We start from the raw sequence: 21,705 nt of genomic DNA on the forward strand, positions 1-21,705 counted from the left end.
ACACTGTGCCACAATGCAAAAATGGCAAGAAAGTGGCTAAGACATGAAAATATTGCAACTCGGGGGTCAGACAGGAAAGTCCCAAGATCTTAATTAATATATTTCAAAATCTGTTAATAACTTTGATAAACTTGATTTATTTCTTTACAAAAGGCTGTGTGAAATGTGACCCAAAAAACTAAAGCAGTAAATTTTGTAAAATAAAAAAAATAAAATTTTTATTTTAAAAATATTTTGTCAACACTGTAAATTGAGCGACTAAAATTATTGTCTACCCTGTTGTACTCACAAATTAGATAGAAACACTAAGTTGAACAAACATAAAAAATAAAAAAAATAACTAAGCCCTTCACAATAAAAGGTCTGTATGCGTGTCATAACAAAAATTATTTGCACCGCAGTGTTTATGGCATAAGAAACTTTTTCTGAAAAATTCTGCTAAAAACTACGCTATGTCACAGCTAACTGCTTCCATATACCTTCAGATAGAAATGCCATTTAAAGCCGTAAGATGCAGTCAGACCATTCAACTCCACCTGGAAGGTAGAAAGGGGCACTTCTTGCACCGTTTGATCTGATCTGTTCTCGCGATGTTTTGTTGGAAATAGCGCGAATTCGATGGACACCGGTCCAGTGTGTTGTTGCTGAGCCACACAAACTAGGTAAGAGGTTAGCCTATACGTTAATTAACGTCTTTCCTTTGTCACGCTTAATAGTATAAAGTCAATTACAATGCTCCTAGCTGCTTCTTTAATAGATAACCCTGGTCTGTTTTTGTTTAGCGGGCAAGGTTGGTTAGCCATACAAGCTAACTGAGTGCAATAATATATAACGTATACCTGTGGCAAAAGAAATACTAACATTTCACTCCTAATAACCGTCGGAATGAGTCTCAATAAACGGGAGTACAGTGGAAGGATGAGACAAGCTTATAAAAGCTCATTCTGACTTTGTGCTCGTCGTTTTTTTCTTTCAGTTTCGTTTTGCCCTTAAAAGTGAGGTCGGGCGTCCAATATGTCTAAGCGAAGAAACACAGCTGTCAGTGAAACCCCAAACAAACGTCCCCGATCTGCCGCGAATGGTGAAAATGAGGACGACGACGAGGATCAGGATATTGCTGAAAGTGAGCAAGGAGATTCCGCTCTGAGTAAACGGGTAGGTAATCTCGCTGCTACTTTTTTTTCTGCAATGTATTTTGGGGGAAATTGTATGTACTAGATTAACATAAAGTAGCTCATTAACAAAGAAGTTTAAAAATGACGTGTGTGTGTCGGAGTGGATTATCTTAAAAGTGCGGCATTATAGATTCACCTTTTGCAGAAATTATAGCTGCTAATCTTTTGGTGTATGTTTCTACCAGCCTTCCACGTCCAGTTTTACTCATTATTCTGAGCATATTCTCTTAAACTCTGATAAAATGCATGGAGAGCTTTTGTAAACATTTAGTTTACATTCATTTTGCTGCAGATTCTGACTTAAAATTATCCCTGGGCTTTTGACTGGGTTATTCTGACACATGAGCGTAAACAATGGCAGACTATTTACTTTATGGTAAAATTTTCTTATGGAATTTGATTGCAGTAGATTTTCTTTATGCTATGAGATTGAAAATGACTGTTGCATGTCAACATTTTGAAAACCATTACTCATTTTTCTTTACTTCCATTTTATTTCTATGTTGGTCTATCACATAAAATGCTACAAAAAATTAATTGAAGCTTGGGGGTCTGAGGTCAAAAAATGTTGAAAAGTTCAAGAAATATTTCTCAAAGTGTTGAGGAAATAAGACCATAAGCTCATTAACCTTTTGTGTATAGTTTCAGTGTTCTGGTGATGTGGTGAGTGATGCAGGGATAGTGGAGAGCATCACTCTGAGGAACTTCATGTGTCACTCACTTCTTGGACCATTTGCATTTGGTTCCAATGTCAACTTTGTTGTTGGTAATAATGGAAGTAAGTCGACCACTAAAATGTTTGAAATGTCTTTCATTGAAATAATATTTTGGAGATCATTTTTTAGATGAATTAAAATTAATATTTCAGACAGTATTTTTTTACACCAGATATAAGTCCAGGTTTACAGATGATCTAAATGTGTAGTTTGTTGTTACTTTTTGCTTGTAAGCATTTCATTCCTAAGTGACAGTACAAGTATATGTTTCTGCACGAGTTGATCCCACATGACAGTAAATAACAGTCTCTCAGCCTTATTGAATTCATACAGTGGCTTAAACTTGACAATGTAGATCAGCTATCTTTTTACAAAACCCGCTGTTTGTCTTTAATTTTCTATAACCTCTGATTTGTATGCAAACTGTAACAGGTGGAAAAAGTGCCATTCTGACAGCTCTGATTGTAGCCTTAGGAGGGAATGCACAGGCTACAAATAGAGGATCGTCCTTGAAGGGTTTTGTGAAAGAAGGAGAAAGGTAAAGTTTACCAAATGTATAGTTTTTGATTACTCTAGGCTTTTACAAAGTAAAAAGCCTAGAGTTTTCAAACAAAATACTCTAGGCTTTTACTTTGTAAAAGCCTAGAGCCTAATCTATTATTTTATTTTTGAATACCATTTCTCAGTGAGGAAAGAAAATGTCACTTTCAGCAAATTAAATACTGATACCACGGCTGTTAATACTTACATATGGATACCATTGAATACTTTTACGAGGGCAGTCTCCGTACTGTGGTGAGCACGAAAACCAGATTGGAAAGAGTCAAAGCAGTTGGTCATCATGAGGAAACTATTTAATTGTTTACACACAGTTTTTTCAATAACTTTGCTGATGAATGTGAGGTTGGAGATCGGCCTGTAATTCTGCAATAGCGATTTGTCCAGGTTGTTCTTTTTTAGCAGTGGTTTGATGACTGCTGTTTTCAAGTTCTGGGGGAAAAAACCTGATGTGACTGATGAGTTTACTATTTGGATCAGATCAGTAGCAATAACAGACAGGACTTTCTTAAAGAAATGTGTGGGTAGGACATCCAGACAGCAGGAGCTTGAACTTAATTGACTTATAATTTCTTCTAGGGTTTTATAATTAAGTAGTTGAAAATGGGTCATTTTTTCTGTATTTGTTTTGTTTAGGTACTGCAATGTTTCTGGCTTTAGAGTTGATGTGCAAATTAATCCTCTGTTTTTTTGAATTTTCTCTGAAAAGAAGCTGGAAAACTTGTTGCAGGCAGCATTAGACTGGAGTTCAGGTGGAAACGTCACAGGAGGGTTTGTGAGCCTGTCAACTGTTGCAAATAAAGTTTGAGCATTGTTGATGTTTTTGTTTATGACATCTACAAAGAAAGCCTTCCTTGCATGTTTTAGTGTTGAGTGATAGTTACGTAGTCTTTCTTTATAGATGTCATTATGAACGTGAAGTTGAGTGTTACGCCATTTTCGTTCTGCCCTGCGACAGAGTTGTCTTGCAGATCGAACTGTTTGTGCTTTTCTCCATGGAGTAGACCATTGACCATTTCTTCTTGCTCAGTCTCCCGAAGCCACCGAATGCTAATGGACTCTAATAATTTAGAGTCAATGATGCCATGAACTCAAGAAGGTTACCATGGCCTTCTTTGTTTTTTTATTTGTTTGTTAGAAATACTAATGACTGCCATAACTGATTTTGTTTGAAAACAATTGCATAAATTGTTTCTGCCAGTTTTAAATTAAAGATTGAATTGTTATAAAAACTCCTCAATATGACCTAGATAAAGGTATTATCTAAACAACTGAATTTAATAATGTTTTTTTTATTATTCTGAGTTGAAATTTTATTGTCTTTTCTAATTAGAGGTTCTTTATCTTTTATCGGATTTTCAAAGTCAGATTTTTTTGTTTACTTGTTTTACAAACTATGTAAACCAGTATTAAATATTAAACTTAAAAGCAATATTTCAGAAAGAAATTACTCAAGAAATTTTCGAATACTTTTTTCTTCCTTTTGTTCAGTTCTGCTGATGTGTCAATCACCTTGCGTAACAAAGGCAGAGATGCTTACAAGCACGATGTGTACGGCCCAGCCATCACCATAGACCTACGAATAACACGGGAGGGACTGAGAACCTATAAACTGAAGAGTAACGGAGGTAAACGCATGAGATGTTTTTAGATTTCTCTGTTTTTGGATTTGCAAGGAAAATATAATTATTCAAAGCCATGCTTTATATTCTCTGATAGGTCAGATCATCTCTACTAAAAAAGAAGAGCTAATTTCCATCTTGGACAATTTCAACATTCAGGTAATTTGGACATCTAACTACATCAGAATGTTGGCACCAAAAGTTGTATTTTTCCAGCCAGGTGAGATTGTGTAACTGATGGCCCTGTGTTATAGCAAAATCTGTGTTGTTGATTATTATTATTTGCTTTTCTTTTATAGGTTAACAATCCTGTGTCAGTTCTCACACAGGAAATGAGCAAATATTTCCTGCACTCTAAAGGAGAAGGAGACAAGTATAAGGTCTGTTTAGAGAAGTTAATATTCTATCTAGTAATCTGTCTTGACACAGTGTTAGTTATAAACGGCCTCAATTTTGTTATAATTTTGATTTAGCTATTTTATTTTTCTGCAACTAAAAACAGATGTACGTGTGTGTGTTTTTTTTTTTTGTTTTGTTTTTTTTCTCTCCTTAAAGTTTTTCATGAAGGCTACGCAACTAGAGCAGATGAGGGAGGACTTTATTTATATTAAAGCCACCAAGCAAGTCACAGAGGAGAAAGTCGAGCAGCATGGAGAAGTATGGCTCGGTTTCACCTACAAGTTTTTATTTATTCAAACTTTTTATTAGCAATATGTCAAAAAAGTTTTCCCTTTTTTTATGTTTTTTTTTTTTTTTTTTTTTTTTAGCTAAAGTTTAGTTTTAACTTACATTTTCTTGACTAAGTGAGATAAATATTCTCCACAGTTATTTATTCTGATCTTAAGTCATATTCATGGATTTATTGGGCCATGAACTAATTCAATTCATTGTCCAGGATCTTCAGAAATTTGTGAAAAAAATATGTGTTTTTATCATTTTTACCTCTTTAAATTAAAATGTAACAAAACATTAAACACTTTGTACAATCTTATAACATTGTTGTTATTAGAATTATTATTATTATTTGTTTTCTTTTCAGTGTTTGAAAGACTTGAAGCGTAAATACCTTGAAAAAGAGGACCGGTACAAGAGCTTAGCTTCACTTGGGGAAATGCACACCAAACTGGAAGAATTGCAGAAACAGATGGCTTGGTCATTGGTAAGTTTTTTTTTTTTTTTTATGTATAAATATAATTTTTTTGTGTAAGTAGCATGAATTCCGCTTTTTGGTAGGATTTGTTGTTAACCAAGTGAGTTGAATCTTTCAGGTGATGGAAATGGAAAGAGAGCTAGAACCAGTGAAGGAGAAGTTACAGGCAGACAAACGTTCAATGGGGAAATATGATGAAAAGGTTGACGAATGGAAGGTAGGATATGTCTGCTGTTTTGTTTTTTTAAATAGTATTTAAATGCCAGTCAAAGGTAACCAGTCTCTGAACTTTTTCTTCCCTTTGTTTTGGATCTTAATGATGACCTGTTGCACCATTTGCTCATTTTACTTAAATCAATAATTTAGTCTTTAAATGTAATGGTTATTGACTCCATTCTTGTTGTCTTTTGCAACATGTATGTTTTTACAGAATAAGGTTGAGCAATCTGAGAAAAAGTACAAGCAGATTCAGGAACAGCTGGAGGGAATCACTCAGCAAGTCCAGGAACTCCAGCCTAAATGTGCTGAGCTTAAGGCTGAAGCCCAGAAACGCAACAGCCTTCTCAAGTCCTGCGAGGTCAGAGTCTAAGCATTGTTTTGCACACACTTTTGTATTTTCTGTTTTCACTGGTGCTCACCTTTAATAGACTTTCTGATGGCTACTCTATTGCTGTACAAATCTGTCACAAAAGCAAAGAAAGTAGAACTATCAGTAGCAACTCATGATAAACTATTTCTCTACTATATGTGTGTGCATTTTCTTCCCATAGTTGCCTTTTGCTACAAAACAAAATTCAAGACTGACTCATATTACACAAGTTTCTTCAAAGACTTGTAGATTCTGATCGTGTGGCCAAGAAGGATCTCCTGTAGCTGTTTGTGTTGCAGCGGTTCAGAAGAAAGAGCTGTAATAGCATTTTGAAAAATCACTGTTTATTTGGCCAATCCAGCTCATTAGGAAGTAATTAGGAATTACATGTTTATTTAATTAGAAGCACAGATGGAGCCAACAAAGTACTAGCGCCTAACGTAATTCTATTAATTATGCTAATCAGTTATAGCAGTCTTTTAATCTTACAGTCTTGTAATTTTTGCTGTAATTTTGATGTAGGAAATTCATCCTGTTTTTTTTTTCCTCTCTTCAGCTCACTGTCCACAGGTGTAGAACTAACCTCAGGGACCTGGAAAAAGACAAAGCCCAGCTGTCTTCGCGTATAAAGGAGCTGACTCTGAGGTGTGAGCTTTGCTTACAGTCTTTTTAATAAACCATATGACTGGTGGGTTAATTTTTGTTCTCCTTTCTGATCACCTTTTAATTTCTGTAGCATCAGCCAAACAACTGGAGCAGAAAGCCAAGCAAGGGCAGAACGCATGGCGCAGATTCAAGCCGAGCAGGAAAACCTCAATCTTCACATTTCCACTCTCGGTCAACAGATTAACCAGTTTCAACACGCTTGCAACCGTGCCAAAGAAGAACAAGAAAAGATGAGGTATGTAAACAGAAAAAGACGTTATTTATGCTATTCTTTCTGGATGTTGTATAGTAAAGGTTTTAATAGAACTAAAATGGAACACAAATTTTAATGTAGGGGTTTCAGGTCAGCCTGATATATATATGTAAATAGAATAAACTGGATTCACCCCTCTGCCTGCTAATAGTTAAACTCCAACAAAATTTTACGACACATCTGTTTCTTTTGGAGCGGAATCAATTCTGCTGGATATGTTTGTTTCACAGTCTAAAACTTTATCATCTCAAATCAATTGTTCTTTACCTTTCCAGAATGGAGTATAATGGGCTCAAGAAATCCATCGACACAAACAAAAGGAAATTACAGACAATGAAGAGCAGTCGCTCAAATCGACTTCGGCGTTTTGGAGAATATATGCCTGCATTGCTTAGTGCTATTGAGGAAGCTTACAGCAAAGGGCATTTCAGACACAAACCTCGAGGACCTCTGGGTAGAATTTGGTTTCTCGTTTTAAGTGCTTGTCTTGATTGTTAAAAGTCAGAAAGCAAGTATAATGACTAGAGAAAGCCTGCTTTACCCTTACTTATTTATTCTGCTCTGCAGGTTACCTTATTGGTCTGAAGGACCCAGAGCTGGCATTGGCTGTGGAAGTATGTCTTAAATACTTGCTTGTGGCCTTCACATGTGACAACTATGAGGATGAAAAGGTCCTAAAGGGCCTCATGGCCAAAGTGTACAAATCTGGTCAAAGGCCAACCATCATCACCAGTCAATTCATCCACCATGTCCACGATACAAGAAGAAGGTGAATACATTTAATTACAAACTCATTAATTTATTCTTCCTCTTTATAAATATGGTGCTTTTAAGCCACATTAATTGCAATACAATGTGGCAAAAAAGCTATTTATTGTTTCGATGTTTGGAAAGATAAGGGTGCCTGTCTGTTAGCTGTGATATAGCCAATACTGTGCATTAACATACAGGTCTAGCCAAATAAATTACAGTATCATGAAAAGGTTTTAATGTAATTCAAATCAAAACATGAAAGTCATTATTACATAAAATCTTTACAAAGGCACTCCTTTGTTTCTGTTAATGATTAATGATTAGCTTATGATTGATCTTATAACAAAAGATGTCTTTTTTTGTATTATACAATACTATAAAGTGGAGCAGTATAGCAAAAACTGTAATCCTCCACTTGTGAAAGTAAATCTGTCGGCCTTCACACTGGCACAATTCTGACACTATTCCAGGCAGGACATGTTTAAAAAAAAAAGTTGACCATTTTATTGACCAAACATTGGTTTATTTTGTTCAGGGCTGTGAATCATCCCCAATATCCGTCTGTGCTTCAAGCTCTGGATATTGAAGACCCTGTTGTGGCCAACTGCCTTATTGATCAAAAAAGCATTGAGAGCATTCTTCTTATTAAGGTGAGAAGTCTGTTGTCCGGAGTGAATGTCCTAATGTCTTCACTGCATGCAGCTTTAGTTAGACTTTAATAAGTCTAACTAACCAAACATCAGCTGTGTATCCTTTTATATAAAGAACTATCTGTAAGGTTTTGGTATTTTTCCCTTAAAACTGAAATGTTTCAAAAAATGGTAAGTGTTGTTGTTTGTCCTTATTTGCATTCGTTATGCGTGTTTTCAGAATCGCACAGAGGCTCGAAGAATAATGCAGGGCAATAATCCTCCAGCTAACTGCATCCAAGCCTTCTCTAAGGATGGTGATCAGATCTTCACCAACCGTAATTACACTTCTGATCAGACCAGACCAAACTACCTCTCAGGGGATGTTGAGGAAGAAATCAGGTGAGTTTCTTAAATTTATATGTTCTTTAAGCGTGCTTTTGTTTATACAAGAACATAAACACTTCATATTTAGCTAAATGCGAAAATACAAAAAAGAGCAAAGCTGTAATAAATTGACTCCAGGTATTTAGAGCTTTATCTATATCTATTTTATCTAAAAGACTGTACTTTAAAACTGTATTTTACCATTCTTATACCCTCTTTTATTTTTCTTCCCTTTCCTGTTTTCTGTTTTTTCCATCAGACATTTAGAGAAAGAACTGGAAAACCAGGCAGGTCAGGAAGCTCGTTTCCAGCAACAAATGAGAAAGTTGGAGGAAGACATCAAACACAATGAGGGACTTCTAAGAAAAGTGCTAATGGAGCAAAGGACTACCAAAGTAAATCATTTTCCAAATATTTTTTTTTCATTCTTGTGTTCTTATAATTATTTGCAAGAAAATTATGAACAGCTTTTAATCTAGAGTTATTAAAAACAGATATTTATTTTAGGTTCTTTTAAAATGGCCACAATTGTTATGAATAAATTCCAGAATTTAATTTTTAAAATATATTTCTACTACAAGCTGTATCTAATTTAATGCCTCACTTTGTTTATTTATTTTAGGATAAGACCACAAAGCTCCAGTTTGAGTTGACAGACCTGGAGAATGTGGAAGAGCCACAGTCAGAGGACCTCAGGCCGCTGGTAGGAACAGATCATGTTTCTGCCTTCACACATACGTAAAAACCTTTGGATGCGTTATCCAGCGGCTACAGGCTCGTGGTCTTAAACTGTTATATTTTGTCTGTCTCAGGAGGAAGAACTTCAGGAGATCGTTGCAAAGATTTCATCCAAGCGTGCCGAGTACGAGGAAGCTAAAACCAAAATGGCCAACCTGAAGGCAGATTATGAAAGAGCAGACCAGGAATACAAGCAGCACAAAGAGAACATAAGCACCATCACCGAGGAGGCTGATTCTGTCAAGGTAACGATTCTGGTTGGAGGCAGACAAAAATGGCTTAAGGGGTCTTCAAAAATTACCCGCATATCCTTTTCATGTGGTTCTTGTGGTGGGGAATTCAAACTATTTTAGTTTTATATTTACATATGTAATGTATCTTTATTGTGCACAACAATAAACTTTGAGCTTTCAAGATAAAGTAACATGTGTGGAAACTTTATTTTCAAATATACTGCACAGGATTTTTTGCTTTTACTCTCCACCTGCCTTAGTTAGCTGTTGGAACAGAGATCCTATTGTCCATGCGTTGTCTCAGTAAATGGATATTCTGAGCAGTTTTGCATATGAAAATATTATCATCATTTAAATATCAACTGTGTATCTTTGTGATCTGGCACGATCAGCCAATTCATACATGTTGTCTCTCACTTCTTGTTCTACTACAGGATGAACTGAGTAAAACTGACCAGGAGGTGATGAAGTGCAAACATCACAAGAAACACTACGATGACAAACGCAGTGCCCATCTCCGCAACATTCACACTCTTGAAGCTCAACTTAAAAACAAGGAGGAAAACCTTGCGGTACGTGAGATTGTCAGTATATGGCATTGATTGTTAACAAGTGGTTGTCGAGACGGTTTAAAGTGAAAAATAAAATTAAATAGTTTCAACAACAGTTAGTTTAGACACAGGGATAAAAAGCTAAGCAATGTTTTAAATGTTGTACTACTTTTATTTTTTGTTTGTTTTTTTTTTTAAACTGCAAATCTTAAGTATTATAGTTGGGAAAAAAAATCAAACACAGACTTAGAGTTTCTACATCAACACAAACGTAACTGACCTACTCCAAGCCCAATATCCAATAACGCTGCTGCACGTATGAAACATTCTGACTGTTACTATCATTGTAAACCGGTGGCACACATATATAGCATATAAAGACAATATATGCTATATATTGTCAGCACTGATTTGTTTCTTCAAGCGCAACTACAACATGCTCTATTTACATGTGGTATAATTCCCAGATTTCCAAGACACATTAAACGCAGGATTAGTCTGTTGACTTGACCACTTAACTATAGCTTGCATGTTTTTCCTCAACTGAGCTTTTCCTGTTGCACATATTAACTTCTTGTTTCTGTTTCTCGTTTCTGTTTTTATGTATGCAAACTGGTTGTCTAAGCAACATGCCTCAGCTTTTTTTTTTTTCTTCCTTTTTCACGGCTGCCTTTTTTTCAACCCAGGCCTCTGTTGCCAAGGCCTCTGAGATTTGTCCAGAACGCCTTGAAGTTCGTCGAACTGCCAAAAGTATTGACAGTGAGATTAATCGTCTCAAAGTCAAGATCACAACTCAGCAGGAACAACAAGGGGACCGTGAGGAGATTGTGAGGTAATAGCTTCATGTTTTACAATAGCTTTGTATTTGGGAACCACTGCCATGTACAATTTCCACTTTTACTTAACCGAATGCAGTTCTGACAACACACCAAAATACTAGTACCCCTAATTTTGTCTTTACACTCTTGTCTAGGCAATACCATGAGGCTTTAGAGAGCTACAAAAATATGTCTCAGCAAATGAGGAGCCTGAACAGCTTCATCAGAAGTCTGGATAACGTCATGAACTACAGACTCCAGGTTTACGCTGATCTCAGAAAGTAAGTCATGACGACGCCTTTGTTCATTAAGCGGTGAAGCACAACATTTACATGGAAATATTTTAATGTTTGACAGAGCATTTCTTTGTACTTCCAAAAGAAAAATATTAATTAACTCTTGGTTTAGATACTGTTATTTTTCTTCTGGACATTTTTTTATTTATAGTTGTTAATTTTTCCACATTAGGTTCCTCTCAGCCCGTTGTAAATACTACTTTAATAGTATGCTGGCTCAGAGAGGCTATAGTGGAAGCATGACGTTTGACCACAAGAATGAGACCTTGACCATCTCGGTAAGCAACTTTTGTTTGTTTGATGCAGCCTCAAGTTTGTATTCAGAAAAAGATGCACCAAGAGATTGGCATTGCTTGTTAGGCTCATGAATCACTTAGGCATCAGAGATGTAAGGGAACCACTGGTGTCACAAGTGACAACTATGTCTTACTTTGCTTTTGTCTTAAAACATTTTTAAAACCCCTTTTTTTTCCAGAAACTTTCCTCACACAAATGTAGAATGAGGTTGCCTCTGATCTTTATAAGTACAGCTCAAAACATGAGAATATCTAAAAATACTCAGTATTTTTTGTCACCTATATCAGAATGAAACTGATATGTTGCATAGATTTATTACAGGTTGAAATATTTCAAGTCTTTACTTCTTGTAAATCAGAAGCCATAGTCTTACTGAAAGTATGATTTACTACATTGATGTTCCATTGAGGTGATTAACCTGTGGTACTGCTGACGAGTGAAAGTTAGTGATGGTTTTTATTATCTGATCATTAGCATAATAAACAAATAAAGCCCTGATGTATGTCACTCTGTGTTCATTGAAGTGATGTGTTTCAGATTCTGATTCAGATATAAGCTCAGTTTGGCAGGAACGACCACAGATTTGACTATTTGGGAGTGCCAGCGAGACTCTAAGGCAGATGGAAAATTAACGGAGTTGGCCTGACCTAAAACAGTTATTATCTGAACTGGTTCCTCCTTTACTGCCGCTAAATCCCTGGCTATCTCAAATTCTCCTGGATGTTATGTGAACAAGTTGCTCTGGTCCCACTCCCTTATCCTTCCCATGACATCTGTGGATTTGACTCAGCACTAATCCTGGTTGATATACCTAGATTCAACTATAAAAAGTAAAAATAAAAATTAAAAAAAGAAATGTTAGCACTTACTTTTGTTTAGTTCAGTTGTGAAGTCTAACTACAGTTAACAGAAGAAGTATTTGGCCATTTTGTTTCTTATAGTTTGGTTCCACTGGTTTTTACAAATTAAGTCATTAATTCAAAAACACTTTCTTGATCCCAAAGGGAAATTCAATAAATAAAATTACCTCAGAGAAGGAATTTTCTTTATTTTTATTTTATTTTTTTTTCCCACTCCTATTTAGGTCCAGCCAGGCCAAGGAAACAAAGCGGATTTGAGTGACATGCGTTCTCTGTCTGGAGGCGAGCGCTCCTTCTCCACTGTTTGTTTTGTCCTCTCTCTCTGGGCAATCACAGAGTCGCCTTTTCGCTGCCTTGATGAGTTTGATGTTTACATGGTAATGTCATACAGTTCTATTGACATTTGTTGTGTTTTTGTCTGCCAATTATGATATGATTGGCTGTGTAGACTCCCATCAAAAGGTCGGACATGGGTCATGTGCTTGCTGTCTTAACGAGTGGATGGGCTGCTTGTTTCTCCAGCTAAATGCAAATATTTATTTTAATATAATAAAAAAATAATAATTTTTATTATAATGATTATTACGTTTATTAAAATAAATTCTTAGCCTAACTTACCAGAATTTGCAGCATAACTTGTTCTAAGATGGAAAAAAATAAACTGGACTTTGTTCCTGTTTTGCTCTTTGAGGACATGGTGAACAGGAGGATATCGATGGACATGATGTTGAAAGTAGCTGCCAGTCAGCGCTACAGACAGTTCATTTTCCTCACACCCCAGAACATGAGGTAACCATCAGAACCATTTCTTTGTCTGCAGTGCAAATCAATTCCACCCACACCTTTTGACTGTCTTACTTGTGTTTTAAATTATGTTTGGCAGAACTGCTTAACTGAAATGACACTACTTTTAAGAACTTTGTTTCATTCTTTTAAGGCACAAAGCAACTTCAAATCTTGTCAATATTTTTGTTGCTTTCTTTCCTGCTCAGTTCTCTTCCAGTGAGCAAAACCATCCGTATCCTCCGCCTAAAGGACCCTGACCGAGGACAGAACAACTTTCGCAGTGAAGACCAGTAATACTCTTCATCTGAGTGAAGAGTATTAAAACCAGCTGCATTAATAATAAATAAAGTGTAGCCACTAAAGAGTCTATTCTCATAAATATGGCCACACAAAGCTGCTTGCAGCTTTAAAGTCAAGGTTATGATCAATGCAACTGCTAGAACCAGAGCAAGTTACAGCTTCAGTTACTGGAACACAGTGGCATCTAGTGGTGAAATACTGAATACCACTAAACAACCTCAACAAAACAAAATATAAATTGTTTATATTTCTAAAGTAAAGGTTTTTTTTTAGTAAAAGTATGTATATATTTTTTCAGTTTTACCCATGAAGACTTAATTTGTTTCATGTAAAATTGTATAAAGGTTTGTTTGATTAAAAAAGTGGCAAAATTGATTTAAGATGTATACAATATTGCACGTTTCTAATGTTGGTTATATAAGAAAGACATCTGAAATGCAAACTGTCTGAAAAGTTGACTTTGAAGATGTTAATGTTAATTACTCATTTGTATTTTACTTCCAATTATTTAAAGACAATTTTGGTGGGATTTCGAACATGGCAATAAGGCAAATTCCTACATGTCAAAATTGAGTTTTTGACCTTTTCACGTTAACAATTGTACAGATTGTGCAGGAGAGAGAAGTTTTGTAGTTTTTAGGCTTTTCAACGTGACTTTCAGCAGGTCATTGTACTTCTCTTACAGCTGCTCTTAAAAGTGAATGATGAACTTTTACGTTAAGGCATAAAATAAAAATTGCTGCTACTTTTGTATCGTTTTGCCATCAGTTAAAAAGGTTGGTCACATTTCAGATTCTGAAACAGTCTCTCGTATTTGTAGCATTTTCTTCAGGATCTCATTTCTTTTCAGTGGATGTGTTATTTATCTCAGGTTAAATATTTTTGCAGCTTCACAACAATAAAGTTTATAAATTGTTCTGCAAATGTGTATTGGTGTTTTTGAATAATTCTGACTGGAAGAGATACAGAGATGCAAAACTGAGGTGGAAAATTTTCTTGACATAACTGTTTCTTGACATAACTGTTTGTTGTTCTGTTTGCCGAAAGTCAGAAACCAAAATTTAACTATTTGGCCCTAAGCAAAACATGTTGTGTTTAAAAACAAACGACACATTGGTCTGTACACACTCGTTTCGTTAGAATGAAGGGGAAACTGGTCAGCATTGGTGGGAAAATGAAGAGAGCTAAATGACAATGGAAGAAAAACAGATTTTAAAATAATTTAGACTTGAGGAGGTTCTCCTTAAAGAAAGACAATATTACAGGTAGAGCCATAATGGAATAGCTTAATGTCAATTGTTTTCTATTTCTTAGTTTTACACAAAATCCCCAATTTGAATTTTGAGTGAAAGTTGGTATAAAAGCAAAATTTATGTTGAGAAATGCTCTGTTGAAAGGAACATCACCCATTTTAAGTTGGCAACCCTAAGAAATGGGGTTGCTGAGAACCCTAAGAAACTGGCACAGAGTTCTGGTAGGAGACCAGAGATGTCATTGGAGGCAAACCAGTATATTGTTTTTGGATTACAAATATAGAAACATTTATTAGTTTACTTAAAGGATATGCTGCAAATGTTTGTTTTTCTTCTGCTGCTAATGGTTTTATTAAAAGCTGTAAAAAAATAATTTACTGGATTTGAATTTAGGCAGGTTTAGGAAAAATGCATTAGCCTACTTGCATACATCAGTATTAACTGCACATAGCCTCAAGTCTGTATGCTTCAGAATAATGGTCACTTTGATTAAAACGTGGCACTTGACGCTCTTCCAAGGTCAGCTCTGTGAGGAGAAGGGATTTGCACCTTTAAGGGCTGTGTGCCAAATACCCCCCAACACCACTGGAATGCATTTCAGCCTGATGCACATAACACTAGTTGACAACAAAGCTGACCTCCCAGAGGAAACTGGTGCTTCTCCTTACCTCTCCCAAATCTGCAACCAGGAGTCAACATGAAGCCCAAATCTTTTCCCTCCCGACTGTTTGACAGGAATTCATCAGGCATATCAGGTGAAAGGAGGAATAGTTGTGCAGCAAAATATCAACGACAAGTTGACTCTGTGGATCAACCACCTTCTGATGACAGCAGTCGAAATGAGAAAGCCAAAAAAGACCTAAATTTTACTTTTTTGCCAGAGAGGTATGAACCACTGATAGATGATGACGCTAAAGCAGAGAAGAAAAAGAGGAAGAAAGAAAAGCATAAGAAAGTAAAAAAGGTATGTAATGTATATTTTAACTAAACTAAAGCTGATTACTGTTTACATATAGCAACAAAGAGGAGAGCGCAGCAGACTTTTAAGTTTTAAATATTTCTATACACAACAACTAAATATAATCTGATCATATTTTCATTAAGATTCTTTCACATCAGATGATATATTAAAAATGGTCAGAAATCCTCTGTAGATTAATTTACAAAATTTGCCCTCAAACCTGTGAACAGAAAGTCAAATAAGTAAAAGAAGAAATACAATATAAATATAGATATACATTTTATTTATAAGGCCTATTATATCTTTAAAGCTCAAAGGACAGAATCAAAACAAGCAATGTATAAAAATAATCAAATAAATAAAGAAATGAAAAAAAACCCACAGCAATCAGATGGTACAATAAATTTTTGAAGAACCTTGTATGAGTTATTTTTGCCAAAGTAACCTCATTCTGAAATATAGTAGCTGTACTTCCATAGGACTTTACAAGATTAAAGTTAAGAAACTGACAATATTTGGTAAAAAGATACTTCTCATTGTGAGATTGTGAAGTAAAAATTGTGTAATTATTTCTTTAAAGAATTTTATTTTAATTCGTTAGTTATTTAACACTAGTATTGTTCAGTCTGTTAAAACGTGCAGGTCAAGGAGTCTTTGAAGAATCAGTTAGATAGGTTTCCTTTTGACCTCTCCTTGGAAAAGTTCCGGTAGGTTGTCAGAGACTAAAATAAGGTGCCAGTGTTTGTTAACAGATAACAATAAACAGGTTAGGTAATTATAGTGAGATGGAATAAACACTAAGGCTTAACAAATTCCTCCATTAAATGTCACAAGCTAAGGCTACGTGCTGAGTGCACGTACAAAGTCTGATAATGTTCTTGTCATGCAAAATTGTTCCATTAGTAAACCTGATTTTTGGAAACAAAGATTTTTTGAAAGATGTTTATCATCTGAGCAATTAACTCATCCAGATCAGGCCTCTGAAGAAGATTTGATATTACAGTGTATTTATGTAGCTATAAAATCAACATAAACCTGATGGCTTCATATCCAAACTGAAGATTGTCTGCTTAAATTGTGAGCTCCACTTGTAGATAGAGTTATACTCAGTTCATCCTGTTTCTGCTGCAGCCGGTCAGCCCTTTCCTGTCCAGGATGCGAGAGACAATGGAGTTCTCAGGACGTTTTGTGTTGATGTTGCAGTCAGGACGAAAACTAGCTTCTCTTCCTGCTGCTGTTATTGTGCCACAAAGGAATATATATATATAACATCCTTGAAAACTAAGTGTAGTCGTTTTACTACTTTAACCGACTTGTCTTGAAGCGACTGGTAGGGCTAAATGAATGCTGACACCCTTGTGTTGAGAAACAACTTTTTGATCATTTTCTTCTGTATCCAGAACGTTGGGAAGGCACTCCGCACCACCTGGAAGTGTCTGATGCTTGGTCTGTACAACTTCGCCCTCGCCTACTCCACCCCCATTGCAGCAGCAGCAACTTTTGTTCCGGATTTTCACCCCAGCAGAAACAGGACATGAGCTGCGCTTCAAGGATGCCGCCTTTGGAGTTCGTTGTAAATAGTTGTAACCTTGGGACCTTGACCAAACTCTCTGTATTTTGTTTATGTTCTTGTATTTGAAAATATATATATATAACAGTAGTTTTGTCTTTTTTGAATTTTCTTTTTATAAATTCTACCTATTTAGACTTGTTATGCTTAAATTTCAATGTACTGTATAGTATAATATTTTAGAATAGAATACTTAGGGGATCCCCCAACCTCCTCCCACAAGTTTGTTGTTTCATATGTTTAATCAAGTCTCCTGCTGCAGGATAGCAGTAGCATTTGAAAAATTTATGTATTTTTGTGAATATAAATATTTAGGAACAGAAAAAGTTGTACAAAAAAGTGATTAACAGCATGTTGTACTGGAATAGACTCTTTAAACCACTTACCTAATTAAGTAGGAAGTGAGAAGACACTTCTTTCTTTCCAACAGCTTTATATAACTTCATGCAGCTGACCAAAGATACCATATATTGAAATAAGCAATAGCACATTTGAGCAATTTTACCTCTGCAATTTGTGCCCTAGAATTGCATTAATACACAATTGCTTTGGGTAGGCTAGAGTGTGCAATGTGTTCACATGCTGGGAAATCTCATAGAAGATGAGAAGTTTAGCAAAGTTGATGAAGAAGGCCCTGAAGAAGAAGAGAAGATGTTCTGTATTTTTATAGATCAGGAGAAACCTTAGGAGGAGCTCTGAAGTCAATTGTGGCAAAGAGTTGCAGGACATGCATGAAAGTGAGTCGAAGCATATCTGCTTTTATTAACATACACAAGGACAGTGAAACAGTGGTGAGATATGTGGTAGGAGTTGAAAATGCAAAGTCGGAGAGGTGTTATATCAGAGATCATGACTGAAGGATGAGGTTCTATGAATAATGATCTCAGAAATTGGTTTGCTGCTCTGTAGTGTGTACTGTGGTCTGCTTTAGAGAAAGGGAGGACAGCTCCAGTCCTCCAAAGCCATTACTATCAACTGATAGAAGAAAAAAAAATTTTTTTTTATTTTTTTGTATAGGGCAATATTAACTAAATGTATTTTTCTATATGTTGCTAATATAGATTTTAGGACTAAGATTTTGTGTAGTAAAAGACAAAACTGTCTCTATTGTTTGTACTCTACGTCGTCTATTAAAACTGATTTTAAAATATTTAGCTTAATTTTCGTTTTTTATTATTTATTACTAACAAAATGTGTTTTCATATTTTCAACGTTTAAAGAACTTTTGTAAAACATTATTAAAACGAATCAAAACAGACCCTTATGAAGACTCGTTCACGTGTACACTTTGAAGGAAGCTGATTGGCTGGATGTCTGTGACCTCATCCGCCTCATTCGCATTTCCGTTTTCTTTTACCTTCAGCTAAGCTATACGGTTAGCTTTGTCTTGTTTGTGAAGATGGCAGAACAAAAACCAGAGAATATTAGCTCCATACCCATCGACGGATTCAGTAATTTAAGAATAACGTCGATATGGACGTTTCTAATGTCGGTAAGTTTTAATTTTCTTTGCCAAAATGGCTTGACTAACTAGCTAATCCAGGTGTTAGCCATCTCTGCCTGACTCAAAACAATGATTTATTACAATGAACGACTTGTGTGTTCACAGGTGCAGTGGTCGGAACCATGGCTAATCGGGCTCATAGTATTTCATGTGGTGTGTTTGTTCCTGACTGCAGTGACCTGCAGGTTTTACAGAGCTCAGATCTGCCACTTCCTGGTCATCGGTACGTGTTCTGCAACATCCCATCAGCGTCTAGATCAGTTTCTGGAAAACTACCGATTGTGCATTTGGGTCATCTGAAGCAGAAAGATCCTACGTCTGATAGATTAATACAAAAGTAACAAAATACTGGAAATCAGCAAATTATTGGCTTTCAGGAACACTCAGGAAAAGTAAACAGGAGGCGCCAAAGCAACGGTGTATTTAATACTTGCTCCACATAAGGGGGCAAGTATTAAATTCTTGCCCCCTTATGTAAGGAGTTGTAAATAATTCTGGATTCTTCAGAGTTATTGTTGTTTTGGCTGTCCTTTCTACTGGCCTAAAACCATATGAATATAGGTTGTGATTAGATCATTGGAAGTCAAAACATTGACTATACAAGATTCTATACGAGTAATCCTTCAGCAGCTGAACAATGCCACGATTTCAATAAAACTCAATTTTATTCAGTGAATGTGTCAAAATAGGAAATGAATGATTACAAATGTTGCTGGACAGATAAATTTAATTATGTCAAGGTCCAAAGCTGACTCACAGCATGCGTTCATTTTATTCATAAACGTTACCCGTCAATATAAGTAGTTAGGATGGTGAGATAAAGTGTTTTAGCTCTTAGTAAGTAGATGTGAGATCAAGACCTTTCAGACTGAGATTGCCATTAGCAGCACTCTGGAGAACCCGACTGCATACTCAGGAGTTAATCCAGCCATTTGGTTCAGGTCCAGAAAATTATCTGAAAGGTGCAGAGCACTGGCCTTATAGGAATGGAGTTGAATCCTCCTGGTATGCCCTGTGAGCCAGCATTGTAATTTACGGCATGAGTAACGTATAACATGTGGTTAGCTCATGTGTCGAGGCGAGAGACTGAGTTAAAGACAGGAAAGTAGGGCCAAATGTATCACATTTAGAAAGCCAACGGTTTGGCAGCAACTGCTCAGCTGAAGGCCTCCTGCAGGAAGGTGTGGCAACTTCACTGAAACATCGAGCCATGTGTAGATTTTACAAAGACAAAAAAAAAAGAAAAGAAAAGGTGAGCATAATGTTAATGGCAGCAATAGGTGCAGACAATGTGGCTGAATCTGGATCATCATCATCAAAGTATTTAAGATACTGCTTGATTTTGTAAGCTGGATGCCATTTGGACACTGCCCACCAGATGGCAGCAACGTGCTTCCAACTTGATTCTTGATATGTTAAGAATATACATAAACATGCATCTCTGCTCCATGATGAACAGAAGAGGCAAGTTCATTATGAACTGTGGCACAGAAACTATTAAAATTCAGATTTTTTAAAATATATGATGAATTAAAATTGCAGTGTATATGTTTAAAACATTATGTATTAATTAGGAAACTAATATTGGTGCAGATTTATTAAGGGTATTTACTTAATAAATACTATTAAGTAAAAAGCTGTAAAAGTTTTGATGTGAAAAATGGTGAAGACTAGTTAATGCCAATGTAAAAGTAAACTACACACATTGTAAAATACTTCAGTTGTGTTTATCGTAAACCTTTCAACCATATCTTGTTTGTATCTCTGTCTTGTATATTGACTTTAAATCATGACAGTTAATGATAAAGTAACCTAGCTTTTGAACTAGAGGACATAATTTTGAGGACAGAAAAGTGTAGAGATGAAGATGTTATGGTATTGATAACATCATAGTGTGCCATCACTTGTTTATGTATTAATAAATTAGTTAATGTAAGATCTCTCCACAGTTGGCCTGGTTTATAGTGCTGAGTATCTAAATGAGCTGGCAGCGATGAACTGGAGGTAAGACTTAATATTTTTGTGCATTTAGGTATCTATTAATGTTTGTACAGATTGGAGAAAAAAAAAACTTTGTCTACAAAAAATTGTTTATGTAAAGTTTTTTTATATCTTTTAGATCTTTTTCTGATTTCCAGTATTTTGACTCCAAGGGAATGTTCATATCAATGGTTTACTCAATTCCTCTCCTTCTCAATGCAATCATCATTGTGGTAAGTTTTCAACTGTATTCTCCTTCAACTTGTCACATCAAACAAATATGTTAGAAGTGCTCTCTAAAAGATTAAACCTCAGATCGCGTGAAAGTCTTTTCTTTTTTTCTTTTTCCTTCCTCGCTGACAGATGGTGTGGGTTTACAGGACCTTTTCCACCATGACTGAACTCAAGACGCTTCAGCTGAAGAGAAGGGCCCGTCGAGAGAAGAGAGAGAAAAACGACTGATCCCTTTCCCTATGTCCGTACATGGCCTTCACCGGGAGAATTGAGAATCTCTCCCCTGCTAATCCAGAATTTTGGAAAAGGAAAACAGATTTGCTCTTGTGACTTTAAAAGGACCTACTTTCTTTCAGGGCAGAAATCTCCCTTACCCTTTTTTTTTTTTTAGCAGTGGAAGTTACTCAATGGGATTTATGTAGACCAAAGGATATTATTATTTTCTACTTGTATTATCTCAAAGTGTGTTACAATGAAATATAAAGAACATTTTTCTAAAGATCATGTTGTTGCTATTCATTCTTTAACAAAACGAGTGAGTAAGGAGTCATGTGGGGATGTTTAAAGGAATCCAGTCCTCATAGATTCTGAGGCAGCTTGCTACTTCTTAAGATGGAGTGTATAAAGAACTTCCTCTTTCTTTGTGTGTGTGTGTGAGAGAGAGATTCCTTTCCTGACTTTGCAGATCTTCCATCCACAAATCAACCCTGGATAGACTTTGATCACACTCTGAAGCTCCATAACAGGGATCCAGTATTATCTACTCATTTATTTACCCATGTAATGACTTTTATCTTTATTAAATTTGAATTTCAATATCACTAGT

General features: G+C 35.8%; 3 protein-coding genes across 5 annotated transcripts; all 3 read left to right on the forward strand.

Annotated features, from left to right (window-relative positions):
- Positions 1-581: 581 nt before the first annotated feature.
- si:dkey-119f1.1 (Structural maintenance of chromosomes protein 6-like) lies at positions 582-14,275 on the forward strand. 2 transcript variants are annotated; one of them, XM_055020121.1, is made up of 27 exons: positions 582-662; positions 977-1,155; positions 1,818-1,953; positions 2,324-2,429; positions 3,941-4,077; positions 4,169-4,230; positions 4,371-4,451; positions 4,627-4,728; positions 5,111-5,230; positions 5,340-5,438; positions 5,652-5,798; positions 6,367-6,455; positions 6,547-6,711; positions 7,005-7,183; positions 7,297-7,498; positions 8,018-8,132; positions 8,353-8,513; positions 8,758-8,893; positions 9,121-9,201; positions 9,311-9,481; positions 9,904-10,041; positions 10,707-10,852; positions 10,994-11,119; positions 11,307-11,412; positions 12,516-12,668; positions 12,983-13,080; positions 13,284-14,275. In XM_055020121.1, the coding sequence occupies exons 2-27, from the start codon at positions 1,015-1,017 to the stop codon at positions 13,369-13,371; spliced, it is 3,285 nt and encodes a 1,094-aa protein (XP_054876096.1). In that variant the 5' UTR covers positions 582-662; positions 977-1,014; the 3' UTR covers positions 13,372-14,275. The 2 variants fall into 2 exon arrangements, with proteins under 2 accessions (XP_054876096.1, XP_054876097.1); XM_055020122.1 differs by lacking the exons at positions 582-662; positions 977-1,155; positions 1,818-1,953; positions 2,324-2,429 and adding an exon at positions 2,597-3,548.
- Positions 14,276-15,269: 994 nt separating this feature from the next.
- On the forward strand, positions 15,270-17,664 carry LOC129351195 (required for drug-induced death protein 1-like). Of its 2 annotated transcripts, XM_055020056.1 has the most exons (3): positions 15,270-15,385; positions 15,512-15,594; positions 16,992-17,664. In XM_055020056.1, exons 1-3 carry the CDS (start codon positions 15,328-15,330, stop codon positions 17,127-17,129), a joined length of 279 nt encoding a protein of 92 aa, XP_054876031.1. In that variant the 5' UTR covers positions 15,270-15,327; the 3' UTR covers positions 17,130-17,664. The 2 variants fall into 2 exon arrangements, with proteins under 2 accessions (XP_054876031.1, XP_054876030.1); XM_055020055.1 differs by having other exon boundaries at positions 15,270-15,594.
- Positions 17,665-18,488: 824 nt separating this feature from the next.
- tmem18 (transmembrane protein 18) lies at positions 18,489-21,383 on the forward strand. The gene is made up of 5 exons (XM_055019940.1): positions 18,489-18,653; positions 18,771-18,888; positions 20,615-20,669; positions 20,785-20,878; positions 21,009-21,383. Exons 1-5 carry the CDS (start codon positions 18,561-18,563, stop codon positions 21,105-21,107), a joined length of 459 nt encoding a protein of 152 aa, XP_054875915.1. The 5' UTR covers positions 18,489-18,560; the 3' UTR covers positions 21,108-21,383.
- Positions 21,384-21,705: the final 322 nt, after the last annotated feature.

The sequence above is a fragment of the Poeciliopsis prolifica genome, unplaced genomic scaffold (genome assembly GCF_027474105.1).
Source record: "Poeciliopsis prolifica strain line A6 unplaced genomic scaffold, Auburn_PproV2 SCAFFOLD065, whole genome shotgun sequence".
Classification (NCBI taxonomy): Eukaryota; Metazoa; Chordata; class Actinopteri; order Cyprinodontiformes; family Poeciliidae; genus Poeciliopsis; species Poeciliopsis prolifica.